General features: G+C 35.7%; 1 protein-coding gene across 1 annotated transcript; it reads left to right on the plus strand.

Annotated features, from left to right (window-relative positions):
- The first annotated feature begins 1,451 nt into the window (after nt 1-1,451).
- LOC113324146 (protein MAIN-LIKE 1-like) lies at nt 1,452-15,333 on the plus strand. Its single transcript, XM_026572474.1, has 4 exons — nt 1,452-1,565; nt 14,408-14,866; nt 15,015-15,149; nt 15,259-15,333. Exons 1-4 carry the CDS (start codon nt 1,452-1,454, stop codon nt 15,331-15,333), a joined length of 783 nt encoding a protein of 260 aa, XP_026428259.1.
- Nucleotides 15,334-15,828: the final 495 nt, after the last annotated feature.

Genomic DNA, 15,828 nt, shown 5'->3' on the forward strand with positions numbered 1-15,828 from the left:
TATAAATATTTGGATACCAAAAGTAAAAATAATCATAAAGGGAAAATTTTACAAAAGGTTAACTTTTCTTTTTAGAAACCTATAATAGGGTATCCAACGTTTGAGTTATGAGGGCTCCTAAGGATTCTAGTGTCCTAAAAGATGATAAAAGGGGACCTAAACCATATTCAAAAATACTAAAATACCCTTCACCCCTTAAATACCTAAACCTAAGCCAAAGAAACAAAAATCAGTTTCATTTTATTCCTTCACCTCCATCGCCTCTCACCCTCTTATTCTCCCTCATCGCTGTCCATCACTTCTTTTTCCATTAATCGTCGATTATAAAAGTTATTCATCGTCGATTAAAACCTCTATAAATATTATGGGACGTACTAATGATCCTAAGAAAAACAAGAATCGAAAACAAGTTAATCCATCACATGCAAGACCAAATGCCCAGTCCGATGAAGATGATGAATTGAACAATCAAGGAGTTAAAACACCACTTAATCCACCCGAAATGACTTCAATAAGGTAAAAATCAAAAACCCATCGTATTTTATTGGTTTTTATTGCATGAATAGGTAGATTCAATCGACTTAGGGTTTTGAAAAAATTATTTCAGAAGTGACCTACAGTTTGGAGTTCTTATTTTCCATACTATAGACAGTACATACGGTTTGAAATTTTCAAAATACCAAATCGTACCTTTAACTGCTGCATCATGAGGTTTGGTTTTCAAGCCGTAGGTCACTTTAAGATTCCCCACCATAGATACAATTTCCATACCGTATGTTCATATGCGTCTGCTTACGGTGTGGTTTTAAAACCATAGGTAAAATCCTTGATGAAACCTAGATTTCCCATTGTATATGGATGATTCCACACCATAGTGGTAACTGAGTTTGTATAAGGTTTGGTTTTCAAACCGTACCTGTATTTTGGAAAAAAATTCATGTCGTAGGTTGAAAGTTCCACACCATAGTGGTAACTGAGTTTGTATACGGTTCGATTTCCAAACCGTATGTATTGTTTAGGATTGAGTTTCGCACCGTATGTTATATTCTCATACAATATTTGTATCCTAATTTTTCGATTTTTTTAGCTTTGTTTACTTCATTATATGTGTTAAACATAGTTGATGACATATTTTAGGAATCAACAACCAAGGGATAAGGGAAAGAAGAAGAGAACATAAGAAGTAACACCAAGTCATGAGCGGACTCTAACCCCTCGTAACAAGATTCCGTTGGGTGCTCAACAAAGGAACCAAGGTGTCATCATTGGTCAACCTAGACAAGAGAATACTGACCGTTCACCTTCTGATTTGTGAACAACCAACTCTAGAGATTGCTGAGATTCAAGAAGAAGGTAAAAGTGTTGGTAATTCGGTTACTCAATTTGTAAACAAATAAAAGGGGAGAAACAAGTATACACCTCCACCTTCTGCAAAAAAAGTCATCAAAGTTATGAAGTTGTTGCTACAGAAGGCGGATGACACTGATTGGGGTAAGCCTAGAGATGGAGGCAAGGTCCTATTTAGTTATAAGACCTCATGGGCTGCAAGAGTTTATGCTGCACAGGTAAATCTTTTCCTAAGATTGATTGTATATTAAAATATCAAGACAATGATCAGTAGAAGACAAATGAAAATTTGATCATATACTTTTTGGATTTCACTGTTTCGATCTTCTCAATCTTAAACGAATTCACAAGGTCCAGATAACATACATAGGATAGACACCGCATGTTGTGGATTATATATTAGACCTAGTGTGCAGTTCCTGCTAGTTTAATAGATTTCTTATACAACAGTACACTTAAAGAAAAAAACACTTCTTTGCATTTCTGGTATCTTGGATGCTCAACTATGAAATATTTATGACTCATGCACACCTGATGCCTGTCTTATCATGAGCTACTATGAGGGAGATAGACAATAGAGATTACTTCCCATGCTACAACTGCTGAAATCGTAGATCTGCATTGAAGATCTGATGTGCTGGTTAATCATTATTAGAGGCATTTTTAAGTATCAAATTTGTATCTAAGACAAAAGTATAAGTCTTAGAGCATTGCTCGGTCGAACTCGCATGCGTTGCTATCTCAAGCATGTTTGTCAATGTTAGTGATCAAAACTATAAGTCTTGATTTCTAGTCTACTATAGCTAAGTCTCAGACTAGGATAGAAAGTGTAGTTGAGATCAAGGACTTCATGGCGATTCATCATACAAGAATAAGAACTACTCAAGGAACCGGTGGGACTTCTCGACAAAAAAGTATGTGAAAACTTGAACTTATCTGTCACTCAAAAGTATATCTACTCTATCTCCTACTTCTTGAGACAAAAATTCGTATGCTATATATAGACTTAGATTATACACATTTGGTATTTCGATCCGAGTATACCTAGCCTATCTATATCTCGAAATATGTGTTGGTAAGCGTTTCGCTTCGACCATGTTTATCTTTACCTAGTGACGAAAGTCATGATATGTTTCAATCACTTTGAAAATTGCTTTGACGAGAAATGGTGTAACAACTATATAACGTCCTCTAAGAATGTTTCAATGGTTGGAATGAGAGTTTAGATTACATAATGGACATAAGTATTGTTTTGGAAACACATATGTGCATAAGTCCTATCCCTAGAACCAAAGTTTGCGAACTTTTTTGATCAAGAGAAACCGGAAGAATGGCTTGTTGCCAAGTCCGCGAACTCAGTCCGAGAACTGCCGCACTTATCATCCCGAGAAATTCTGCTGGAGTTGACAAACTTGTTGCGTGATAACCAGTCCCCGAACCGGCGGAAAGTCTTTGCCAAGATTTTCTGCTGGAGTTTGTAAACTCTGCCCGGTTGCTTAAGTCCGCGAACCTAGTGTGCGAACTTAAGAAGGTTATATATCCGAAGATGATTTCTGAACTTAAACTTTTAAAGACTAAGGAATGCAATTTGCAAACCGTGGATATAAAGTTCATGAACAGATTCGAGTGAATCAAATCATCTTTGCTTCAATTGTGTCTTGTGTAGTACATAAGATTTCATTGCAATTGAACAACTCTCTAACTATTTCATTTGATTCATTTGAACTAGTTATGGTAAAGAAGAATATGGTTGGTATGAAATGCTCATATGGCTAACCTTTTGGTTAACTATTGTTGAACCAACAATGTACATGTTTGGGTACGGTTAACAAACCTATAAGCATGCATTTCATTTGTGTATAACAAGCTAAGTTTTCGATCTGAAGGTTGAGAAATATTAGCTTGAATTTAAATCAGGTTGTCATCTAATGATGGATATTGTTTGCTTTGTGACCAAGGAGAAACCCTGATTTGAAAGACTATATAAGGGGACATCTAGCAACTCTGCAAAACTAATACCCACACTTCATGTGTGATACTAGTTTGCGTTCTAGAGTCGTTTATCCTTTAACCTTTGGTTTTCTTCTTCTAAAACCAGGTTAACGACTTAAAGACTTCATTGGGATTGTGAAGCCAGACCGATACTACTTTTATCGTAGTTGTGTGATCTGATCTTGCATCTTCTATCGTACGAGTACAATAAGATTGATTGGCTTGAGGTTAATATCTCTGATAGGCAAGATATAAAAAGTAATCATAAACATCTTCGTCTCATTATTTGTGATTCTGCAACACCTTGTTTCGCTACCATACGATTAAGATAGTTGTGAGGTGATTGATTTATCTAGGCTGTTCTTCGGGAATATAAGACCGGATTATCAATTGGTTCCTGTTCACCTTGATTATTATCAAAATACGGAATAAAAACTTTAGGGTTTTTCTGTGGGAGAAAAATTGATCCTTTGATATACTTGTCTGTGTGAGACAAATTTGTTTATTGTCAAAGCCTGCGATTTTGGGTCGTAACAACTCTTAGTTGTGGGTGGGATCAACTAAGGGAATCAAGTGCGCAGTATCCTGCTGGGATCAGAGGCGTAGGGAGTACAATTGTACCTTGGATCAGTGGGAGAATGATTGGGGTTCAACTAAAGTCCATTCCGAAGTTAGCTTGGAGTAGGCTAGTGTCTGTAGCGGCTTAATACAATGTGTGTTCAACCTGGACTAGGTCCCGGGGTTTTTCTGCATTTGCGGTTTCCTCGTTAACAAAATTTCTAGTGTCTTTGTTATTTCATTTTCCGCATTATATTGTTTTATTTTTATAATTGAAATAATACAGGTTGTGCGTTAGATCATCAATTAGAGTAATCCAACCTTTGGTTGTTGATTGTCATTGATTTATCCTTGGATATTGGTCTTTGGTGCCATCCAAGTTATTCCTTGTATTTAGTTAGTACTCGCAGTTTCTGTTTTAGGAAATCAAATCAAGAGAGAGAGATATAAACTCGTTGATGTACTTTTAATTGATTGAGTCTTGTTGATTCTCTTAAAATTATATTCATGTTTGTCCATACAGATTTCTAAGATAAATATTGGGTGGTGTTGTTAAACCCCCTCTTTTTCAATTGGTATCAGAGTAGGCAAACACGTTAAAGACCTTATCAGTCTGTGTTTGCAGCGATCGGATTATGGACGAGACTATCTCTAATAACGTACCAGTTCAGAAATTAACAGATGATTCTAAAAGCTTGGATTCACCTGAGAGAACTGTCACATCTAAGTCAATATCTAAACATTCTCTTGATGTAAAAACTGTTGATTGGGAAACTCTCCTAGAAGATCAGTTGGATGAACTTTCTGATGAAGGTGATTCAGATATTGATAGAGATGTTGATGAGGAAGTATCAGAGTATGTCAAGTTTTTGGATTCGTGGAATATGAAGAAGATTACAAGTTCTCATGTCACACCATGATGAACACGAAAGTGCGAAGCATTTTCACCCGTAAATACATTAGCTGGGACTCATTTTATCACTAATAAACTTGTTTGTAGGTATTTTCATGAAATAAGCTCTTATGGAGAAAGTTGCTCGAAAAGTGGTTTTTGTACCCCGGAGGACACATGTTATTCGGACTCTCAGTTTTGGATAAGGGGTATCCAATTACTAAGGGGCATCCTAATTGCTATTCGCACTCCCGGATTGGATATGGGGAGGAGCGGTGATTTCCTTTGATTTGCAAAAGGAAGGATATATTCTCGGTTTGAAGAAAATAGAGGTGAAGATATTGTTTGTGTTATTACATGATGATTTGGAGAAGATTTGCCGTGGGAGTATATTCTGCATTGATTGGAGGAGTTATATGGAAGGAAATGGAAAGAAGATATTATGTTTTGATTTGTTATTATCCTGAAGATAGTTCAACAACTCATATACACGTAACAGAAAAGGGAAGGAGAATAAAATCTCCATGATTTGGCAGAGAAGTCAAAAGAAGATATTTTCGGGTTTAAGTGATTTGATTCTCTGAGTTATAGTAGGAAGTTACGTAGGATATTCTTTTAATATTTGCGTATGTCTAATGGGGGATTTTGGGATGAATCAAACAACTTAGAATCGCGTGATAATAATGGAAAATATTCCCGTGGAGAATAATGGAGTAAAGAGAGAATATTTGCGCATTGAACAAGAGATATTAAGTGATGCTGAGACTATATAATGAGTTTACTGAAGTCATAGATGGATATCGAGAGTTGGGAGAGTTTGTAACGCCTGTTTAGCGGTTTATGTTATTTTTCTCCTTTTCTTCATTGTAAACACCATTTGAGCTATATAAAAAATATTTTGAGAGTGTCTACATCATGAGTAGCTAAACCCCAACACTGGGACGACGGAGGAAACCGAATTTTATACATGGGTAAAATTATTTTATTCTCTATATGACTTTTGCACTATTAAAATAGAATTATGATTTTGATTAATTAGTTGTCATTTCATTTGATGGGTCATGCTTTCTTAGATATTTTGATGTCCCATACTTAGGATTTACAACTAATATTTTGAGAATCTATCTTGGCAAAAATAAGAGTCCATGTTTTTTTATTTATTGAGCTAGAATTGTTGAAGAATAAATAATTGAACTTGATGATATGAATTCGGTGAAATCCTAGTCCCAGTAACTCTCGCTTTTATTTATCATTTTCATTAAATCTTTAAATTTAATCTTCACAAGTCTTAGAGTTCGAATCTTTATTTACTACAACGACAATAAAAAAAATCATCATTTTGGCGCCGCTGACTTGAAGTTGTTTTTAGATTAATTTTTAGGTTTATTTTTATTTATTTTGTAAAGTATTTTTATTTCATTTTAGATTATTTTTTTTCCTTTTTATGCGTTTATTTTTGTATTTGTTTTCAGGGACTTTTTGAGGATGATGACTTCTTCTGAGGAGACGTCACCTAAGACGACGTTGGCGGAATATAAGCGTAGAAAGTCAAATTATCAGGAAACCTCATCTGATATGACGCTTGCTGAATATAAGCGTAGGCAACAGTATGGAGTTTCTACTCCACATGTGGTAAGTGAAGAATCACCTTTAACAATATGTGATAAGTATTACAAACACACACCGCCTAGTTTGGAACAAAGATTGAGAGTTCTTGAATGTCAAAGATTATATGATGATGATGATGAATCTTGCAGTAACTCTCTGTTCCAAACAGAACATATAGATGACCCTGTGGATGATTGTGTGGATGATTTTCCTAATTCCATAGATGAATCCATCCCACAAGATAATTCACCCAACTTAGAGGTTGTTTCTAGACCCCTAGACTTCCAAAAGTTGCCTAATTTAGGATTAGAATTGTGTGCTTCTAAAGTGTTGTTGGATTACTTTGCATCTAAGTACCCAGAGGACTTGCCTATTCCTGATATCGTACATGAGCCAATTGAAAATTTTCCAGTCCCAATAATATCCCCATATTATGTTCTTTACACACTTCCTTGTGTTGTAAAAACTTGGTTTGGAGGTAAGTCTCTGTTTTTGATAGTTTCAGTGTCTCCGCATCGTGATAACATAAGTGTGAAGCTGTCATTTGTAAATGTTGTATTTTGGGTTGATCCCCAAATTTTCAGGTTGTTAGTTTATGGGGATCCTTTTTATATATTCCAGTAGGTGTACTTTTTTTTTTCCGTTTACTTTTTGCATTTTCCATCTTAATATTTGCGTTGGATGACTCAATTACATTGAGACAATGTAATGTTTACGTGTGGGGGAGAGGTTAACTTTTTACTTTATTTTTTCAGGAAATTCCTTGCACATCATGACCAACTGTGTAGCGGGTCTGCTCCTTTTTTTCTTGCATTATATGACCAGCTGTGTAGCGGGTCTAAAATATATATATATATAAAAAAATAAAAAATATGACCAGCTGTGTAGCGGGTCTCTTTCTCTTTATCTTATTATATGACCAGTTGTGTAGCGGGTCTAAAAAAAACCAGTTGTGTAGCGGGTCTCTCTTTCTCTCTTATTATAAGACCAGCTGTGTAGCGGGTCTCTCTTTCTCTCTTATTATATGACCAGCTGTGTAGCGGGTCAGTTTTCTGTTTCGCTCGAGAACTAGCAAAATGTAAGTGTGGGGGAATTTGATGAGCACGAAAGTGCGAAGCATTTTCACCCATAAATACATTAGCTGGGACTCATTTTATCACTAATAAACTTGTTTGTAGGTATTTTTATGAAATAAGCTCTTATGGAGAAAGTTGCTCGAAAAGTGGTTTTTGTACCCCGGAGGACACATGTTATTCGGACTCTCATTTTTGGATAAGGGGTATCCAATTACGAAGGGGCATCCTAATTGCTATTCGCACTCCCGGATTGGATAAGGGGAGGAGCGGTGATTGCCTTTGATTTGTAAAAGGAAGGATATATTCTCGGTTTGAAGAAAATAGAGGTGAATATATTGTTTGTGTTATTACATGATGATTTGGAGAAGATTTGCCGTGGGAGCATATTCTGCATTGATTGGAGGAGTTATATGGAAGGAAATGGAAAGAAGATATTCTGTTTTGAGTTGTTATTATCCTGGAGATAGTTCAACAACTCATATACACGTAATAGAAAAGGGAAGGAGAATAAAATCTCCATGATTTGGCAGAGAAGTCAAAAGAAGATATTTTCGGGTTTAAGTGATTTGATTCTCTGAGTTATAGTAGGAACTTACGTAGGATATTCTTTTAATATTTGCGTATGTCTAATGGGGGGTTTTGGGATGAATCAAACAACTTAAAATCGCGTGATAATAATGGAAAATATTCCCGTGGAAAATAATGGAGTAAAGAGAGAATATTTGCGCATTGAACAAGAGATATTGGGTGCTGCTGAGACTATATAATGAGTTTACGAGAGTCATAGATGGATATCGAGAGTTGGGAGAGTTTGTAACACCTGTTTAGCGGTTTATGTTATTTTTCTCCTTTTCTTCATTGTAAACACCATTGGAGCTATATAAAAAATGTTTTGAAAATGTCTACATCATGAGTAGCTAAACCCCAACACCGAGACGACGGAGGAAGCCGAATTTCATACATGGGTAAAATTATTTTATTCTCTATATGACTTTCGCACTAATTAAAATAAAATTATGATTTTGATTAATTAGTTGTCATTTCATTTGATGGGTCATGCTTTCTTAGATATTTTGATGTCCCATACTTAGGATTTACAACTAATATTTTGAGAATCTATCTTGGCAAAAATAAGAGTCCGTGTTTTTTTTATTTATTGAGCTAGAATTGTTGAAGAATAAATAATTGAACTTGATGATATGAATTCGGTGAAATCCTAGTCCCAGTAACTCTCGCTTTTATTTATCATTTTCATTAAATCTTTAAATTTAATCTTCACAAGTCTTAGAGTTCGAATCTTTATTTACTACAACGACAATCAAAAAAAAAATCATTACACCACTTCTGACTCCTCTCTGTCGAGAAAACAAGAAATTGAGAAGATGTTACGCAGGTGTTTATTTTTCGAATCGTTCTAACGAATCGATCCTCAAGGATTCTGAGGAAAACCTACGTATGAAGTTACTTGAATGTGATAATCTTTATCAAAAGTACTTTTTGTTGGAAGAGAAACTTGCAGAATCTGAAGCAAGGTTTAACTCTCAACAAATTAGTTTTGATGACAGATAAAGTGTTTGTCTCACTCGAGAAAAACGCCTTGAGGCTGATTTAGCTGTTGCTCTTGATAAAATCAAGATGTTGGAAGATGACTTGAAAAAGTTCAATACTAGTTCAAGCAAATTAACCACTATGCTAGGAGAAAGTAAAAATCATTGTGATACACGAGGATTGGGTTATAAGGTAATAGATGCTCCAAGTATTAGCAAAGAGGTAAAATTTGTCAAGGCTAGTGATTCTTCTCAACAAAAGGTTTCCACTGATGGAAAAAGTGAAATACCTTCACCGACAATTAAGGTTCGAAAGAGCAAAGAATATCAACCTCCAAAGTCAGCACATACAGATCGAGGTAAGAACATTCCTTATGTTTGCCACTATTGCGGAAATAAAGGTCACCTGGAAAGGAGATGTTGTTTTCGTATAAGGAATAAGAAACTTCATGATGTTCTTGTTTGGGCTTCACAAGAAGTTGTGAAACCAAGATAATATGCTAAGGCCAATCCCCTTAACATTACAAGTTGTAACTTTCCAACCTTTAGGAAAAGGAATCGCTGCTGTGATAAACCTAGATTTTCCTATAAACGTTATACGAAGCCTTTTCACAATTGTAATGGTTATCAAAAGGATAACTTCGTAAAGACGGAGACAAGATCCGATGTTCCCAATTGGAGAAAGACAAACTTGCAAAAGAATAGTCAATCCAATTCTCTTCCGAGAAATCTTGAAGAGAGTGATGGGAAGAAGGTTCTGGTTGTTCCTATACGCACTCAGAAGTGGGTACCAAAGAAAGATAATGATGATTCGAGTGTGAAAAGGAATGATCTTCCAGAAAATTCCATGACTATGGAGAAGGCAGTATCCATGATGTTGTAACTTAACAAGTGTTTTGGGAAAATGGAATTGGATGTGAAAGGCTCTAAAAGTGATCCCTTTCATGATAATCCAAAGGTTCATTGTGGTGAACAAGACATTGTTCACCCCAACACAACTTGATTGTGTTGTGAGTGCATCCTCACCAAGGAATGCCCTGCTATGTATATGGTGAGGGAAGCACGAAAATTGGGGGGCACAGATTATGTTCGGTAAGGCTGTAGAATTCAATTGGATTCATCTAAAAAGGTATGTCTATAAACTTGAGAAAGATTTGTGCTTTTAGAGAACTTATAGTAATTCACGTACCTTTCTTATCATTCTTTTCTACCTAACTTGATCTGTGTTTAAGGTTCTTAAACGTTTAATTTTGAAAATACTAGTTCGGGATGTTTGGTTGTGTATTCCACGGTATTGATCTTCACTGATCCATATTATATGTAATACTGTGAGGCTCAGAATGTGTCTTATGTTGATCACGATAGAACCAAGTTGATTAATTTTGATTAGCTTTGTTGGTTGTTCCGTAAGGTACTTTATGTTGAGCATTCTTGAACTAAATTAACCATTTTGTTTGGTTATTTAGTTATTGCTCCATAAGTCTTTTTATGTCGAGCAAAACAAATGACAACTAAATTGATTAATTTTGTAATTAGTTTGGTTGTGTATTCCAATTAGATTAATTATGGGTTCTCTTGTAATTAATCTAGTTGAGTATTTTCGTACTCCGTAAGATTCCTATTATGTCGAGTATATGAACGACTATCATATTCATTTTCTAATGGTTATGTTAGTCGTATGCTCCGTAAGTTATCTTATGTCGAGCATAATCAATTAAGTCGATCACTTTTGTGTTTAATTTGATTGCGTATTCCGATTAAATTAATCATGGGTTTACTTGTCATTAATTTGATTGAGTTTTTGGATATAGAAAATCATTCTCATGGTTTTTGGTGTCCAATCAAAATCCTTCTTTTCTTTTGAAATTAAGGTCGCTCCTGTTGTTCCCTTGGGAATGACATCAAATGGAGGAGAGTTCTTTTGAACTTGTGCTTAATGGTCATATCTTGAGGGGTGTGCGGCTGTGGAATATTAAAGAGGTTATCTTGTATCTTTAAACTCCTTACGAATGATATTAGCTTCGGCTATATGATTGCATCCAAATTAGATGGTATGTATTTTCTTTTAGTCATAAAATTTCTCTTACGGAAATTTCATTATGACCCCGTTCTTGTACCTTTTCCAATTTTATTGACAAAAAGGGGGAGAATTAATATATAATTCAGACTACAAATACATATGGTTTTCGGATCATTGTGTAAGGGGGAGTGGTTTTCATGTGATATGGAGTATTGACTAAGGGGGAGTGATACATATCACCATAGTATTATTGTTGAAGTTATGATACAATTGGACTTTGACACTGTGTAATAATACTATGACACTGTATAGCAATGATCGAGACCGATGCTTTCTCATTGTTATAGCTACGGATCTTCAACAACGGTGATGCTAAACTTACAACCTTTGGGATCATTGGAGTACTTGGAAGTGACGAAGATTTCGAGGAATGCTGAAGATCAAACATGTGGAATAGGAGCTACTAAAGTTTCTTTATCTTTTTTGTATTCCATATGTACTGATAGTTTTGTCATTAAAATTGACAAAGGGGGAGATTGTTAGAGCATTGCTCGTTCGAACTCGCATGCGTTGCTATCTCAAGCATGTTTGTCAATGTTAGTGATCAAAACTATAAGTCTTGATTTATAGTACACTATAGCTAAGTCTCGGACTAGGATAGAAAGTGTAGTTGATCTCAAGGACTTCATGACGATTCATCATACAAGAAGAAGAACTACTCAAGGAACCGGTGGAACTTCTCGGCAAAAAGGTATGTGAAGACTTGAAATTATCTGTCACTCAAAAGTCTATCTACTCTATATCCTACTTCTTCAGACAAAAAGTCGTATGCTATATATAGACTTAGATTGTACATATTTGGTATTTCGAGCCGAGTATACCTCGCCTATCTATATCTCGAAATATGTGTTGGTAAGCGTTTCGCTTCGACCATGTTTATCTTTACCTAGTGACGAAAGTCATGATATGTTTCAATCACTTTGAAAATTGCTTTGACGAGAAATGGTGTAACAACTATATAACGTCCTCTAAGAATGTTTCAATGGTTGGAATGAGAGTTTAGATTACATAACCAATGATGGACATAAGTATTGTTGTGGAAACACATATGTCCATAAGTCCTATCCATTGAACCAAAGTTTGCAAACTTTGTTGATCAAGAGAAACCGGAAGAATGGCTTGTTTCCAAGTACGCGAACTCAGTCCGCGAACTGCCGAACTTCTCATCCCGAGAAATTATGCTGGAGTTGACAAAATTTTTGCATGAGTACCAGTCCGCGAACCCAGTCCGTGAACCGGCAGAAAGTCTTTGCCGAGATTTTCTGCTGGAGTTTGTAAACTCTGCCCGGTTGCTTAAGTCCGCGAACCTAGTATGCGAACTTAAGAAGGTTATATATCTGAAGATGATTTCTGAACTTAAACTTATAGAGAGTAAGGAATGCAATCAGCAAACCGTGGATATAAAGTTCATGAACCGATTCGAGTGAATAAAATCATCTTTGCTTCAATTGTGTCTTGTGTAGTACATAAGATTTCCTTGCAATTGAACAACTCTCTAACTAGTTCATTTGAGTCATTTGAACTAGTTATGGTGAAGAAGAATATGGTTGGTATGAAATGCTCATATGGATAACCTTTTGGTTAACTATTGTTGAACCAACAATGTACACGTTTGGGTACGGTTAACAAACCTAAAAGCATGCATTTCATTTGTGTATAACAAGCTAAGTTTTCGATCTAACGGTTGAGAAATATTATCTTGAATCTAAATAAGGTTTTCATCTAACGGTGGATATTGTTTGCTTTGTGACCAAGGCGAAACCCTGATTTGAAAGACTATATAAGGGGACATCTAGTAACTCTGCAAAACTAATCCCCACACTTCACGTGTGGTACTATTTTGCGTGCTAGAGTCGTTTCTCCTTTAACCTTTGATTTTCTTCTTCTAAAACCAGGTTAACGACTTAAAGACTTCATTGGGATTGTGAAGCCAGGCCGATACTACTTTTATCGAAGTTATGTGATATGATCTTGCATCTTCTATCGTACGAGTACAATCAGATTGATTGGCTTGAGATTAATATCTCCGATAGGTAAGATATAAAAAGTAGTCACAAACATCTTCGTCTCATTTTTTTTTGATTCCGCAATATCTTGTTTCGCTACCATACGATTAAGATAGTTGTGAGGTGAATGATTTATATAGGTTGTTCTTCGGGAATATAAGACCGGATTATCAATTGGTTCCTGTTCACCTTGATTATTATCAAAAGAGGGAACAAAAAATTTATAGTTTTTCTGCGGGAGACATATTGATCCTTTTATAGACTTTTCTATGTGAGACAGATTTGTTTACTGTCAAAGCCTGCGATTTTGGATCGTAGCAACTCTTAGTTGTGGGTGAGATCAACTAAGGTAATCAAGTGCGCAGTATCCTGTTAGGATCAGAGGCGTAGGGAGTACAACTGTACCTTGGATCAGTGGGAGACTGATTGGGGTTCAACTACAGTCCAGTCTGAAGTTAGCTTGGAGTAGGCTAGTGTCTGTAGCGGCTTAATACAGTGTGTGCCCAATCTGGACTACGTTCCGGGGTTTTTCTGCATTTGTGGTTTCCTCGTTAACAAAATTTCTGGTATCTGTGTTATTTCAGTTTCCGCATTATATTGTTTTATCTTTATAATTGAAATAATACAGGTTGTGCGTTAGATCATCAATTAGAGTAATCCATCCTTTGGTTGTTGATTGTCATTGATTGATCCTTGGATATTGGTCTTTGGTACCATCCAAGTTTTTCATTATATTTGATTAGTACTCGCAGTTTCTGTTTGAGGAAATCAAATCAAGAGAGAGAGAGATAACTCGTTGATATACTTGTAATTGATTGAGTTTTATTGATTCTCTTAAAAGTATATTCGAGTTTGTTCATACAGATTTCTAAGCGAAATATTGGGTGGTGTTATTAGACTCACGCTTTTTCAATAAGTAATTTAGAAACCAACTTTACATTGATTGCCTCAAAAATCTAGTGTTGTTTCCTAGTTAAACAATGTAATGCTGATTTAGGTAATGTTGTACTTGTAACTTTGGGTTATCTGAAAGTAGAATGTAGATGAGGTTTGATATTTCTTTTCAATTAAATTTTCTGAAAAATATTTCTTCATCTATAAATGTTTTTACTGTTTGATGATACTTGCGTTACATACATGTTGTGGTGCTTGATAGAAACCTCTGATCAAATTAATCTAAGTTATGATAATGTTTGTCAATTTCCTTACATTAGTGCAGATCAGTTTTGGATGTTAATTTTGTTCTTTATCATAAAGCTATTTAAGCAGATATCTCCCCATTATTTTGTATGTTTTTGTAGGATCATACGACAGGGGTCCCTAAAACGTCCCTTTTTTGGTCATTGGATAAAGAATGCGAAAGTGTTATAGCGTTGGTAAAAGCTTCGGGGTTATGGCTTGCAATTGAGTATCGACAGAAGGACTTTGATATTGTTACTTTTTACGGATTCAGGGAAATATTTTGGGATGAAACAAAAACTTTTCACCTTCCGTTCGGTGATATGACTATCACCCCAAATGATGTTTCTCAAATTACCGAGCTCCCCGTGGAAGGTAAAGCTGTTTTTCAGGATTTTGACAATCAAATGACATATGAAAATCTTTATGACTTAGCCTTTGAGTGTCTTGGATGGGCCAAGTCTGTGGCTGAAAAAGAGTTTTGGTCTTCTCCTGGAACCAAACAATCACAAAAGAGAGCCAAAAAGGACGGGAAAGGACAACATGATGAAAAATATTTAATTGAAGAGCTTAAGGGAAAAGTTTGAAGGATCTTTGGAGAATGAGAAAAAAGGACTGATGGAAGAAGAAAGTATTAGACATACATCTATAGATTATTTGTTGTATGCTCTCGGAACCATTATTTTCTCCGATTTTTCGGGTAATAAGGTCAATGCTTGATATCTACAGTTGTCGAAAACACTCTGTTTTGATGACATGACTAACGACGTACCACGGTACTCGTGGGACACTACAACCTTTACTTACCTATTTGAATCTCTTGGTAAAGCTTCTAGGTGGAATTGCTTCCAAGTTGCAGGAAAGGTTTGTATTGTCCAGGTATTCTTTTTTTTTTTATTATTTTCTTGTAGTGTAATTTTATATGGATTATGGCGTAACCAATTATGTATAATTTCATTATGTTTTTGTGAAGTCATGGGTTTATGACCATTTTCCTACTTTGAGGCCAAATAAGAATACGAAGTGGCACGCAAGTTTACCTACATGAATTAGATATCCTTATTTTGGAGTTCAACAAAAGCATAAAGAGAAAGACATAGCTGAAATAAGGTATCAGTTGGACACTAAGACAATCGACGATGTGGTTTTTGACCCTTATCTATACCTCGATGACAATCGAGATGACCGACGTAATTTTTCAAATGTGGAAAGCTAAAATGGTCCATTGTATCATCCGACGGGGTTCGTGATGCTTAATCCTCGTAGAGTTCTTCGTCAACTTGGTTTCGTCCAGAGAATAGTTCGGGTAGAAGGTTTTTCGTTGGACAACGAACACTTCAGCATTTCAGCGAGTAATGTGAATTTGGTCTATGATCCAGCACCAGGGACTACCAACTAGAATTGCCGCGATTTAATCCACCCGGAACTAAAGATGCTGATGTCGATTACTTGGATTGGTTTTATGAGTCCTCATGTGATTAATAAGGATATGAAAGCGTTGCAATATCAAAACAAAAAGGTTAGTCCAAAACACATAATAAGC

This window comes from Papaver somniferum, chromosome 11 (genome assembly GCF_003573695.1).
Source record: "Papaver somniferum cultivar HN1 chromosome 11, ASM357369v1, whole genome shotgun sequence".
NCBI lineage: Eukaryota > Viridiplantae > Streptophyta > Magnoliopsida > Ranunculales > Papaveraceae > Papaver > Papaver somniferum.

What these genes read in the sequence shown, in the direction of transcription:
- LOC113324146 (XM_026572474.1), top strand. Translation starts at nt 1,452, where the DNA reads ATGAAGTTGTTGCTACAGAAGGCGGATGACACTGATTGGGGTAAGCCT. An exon ending in TTGAAGAGCTTAAGGGAAAA is followed by an intron (nt 14,867 to 15,014) that starts GTTTGAAGGATC and finishes TGATATCTACAG; the next exon opens with TTGTCGAAAACACTCTGTTT. An exon ending in GCTTCCAAGTTGCAGGAAAG is followed by an intron (nt 15,150 to 15,258) that starts GTTTGTATTGTC and finishes GTTTTTGTGAAG; the next exon opens with TCATGGGTTTATGACCATTT.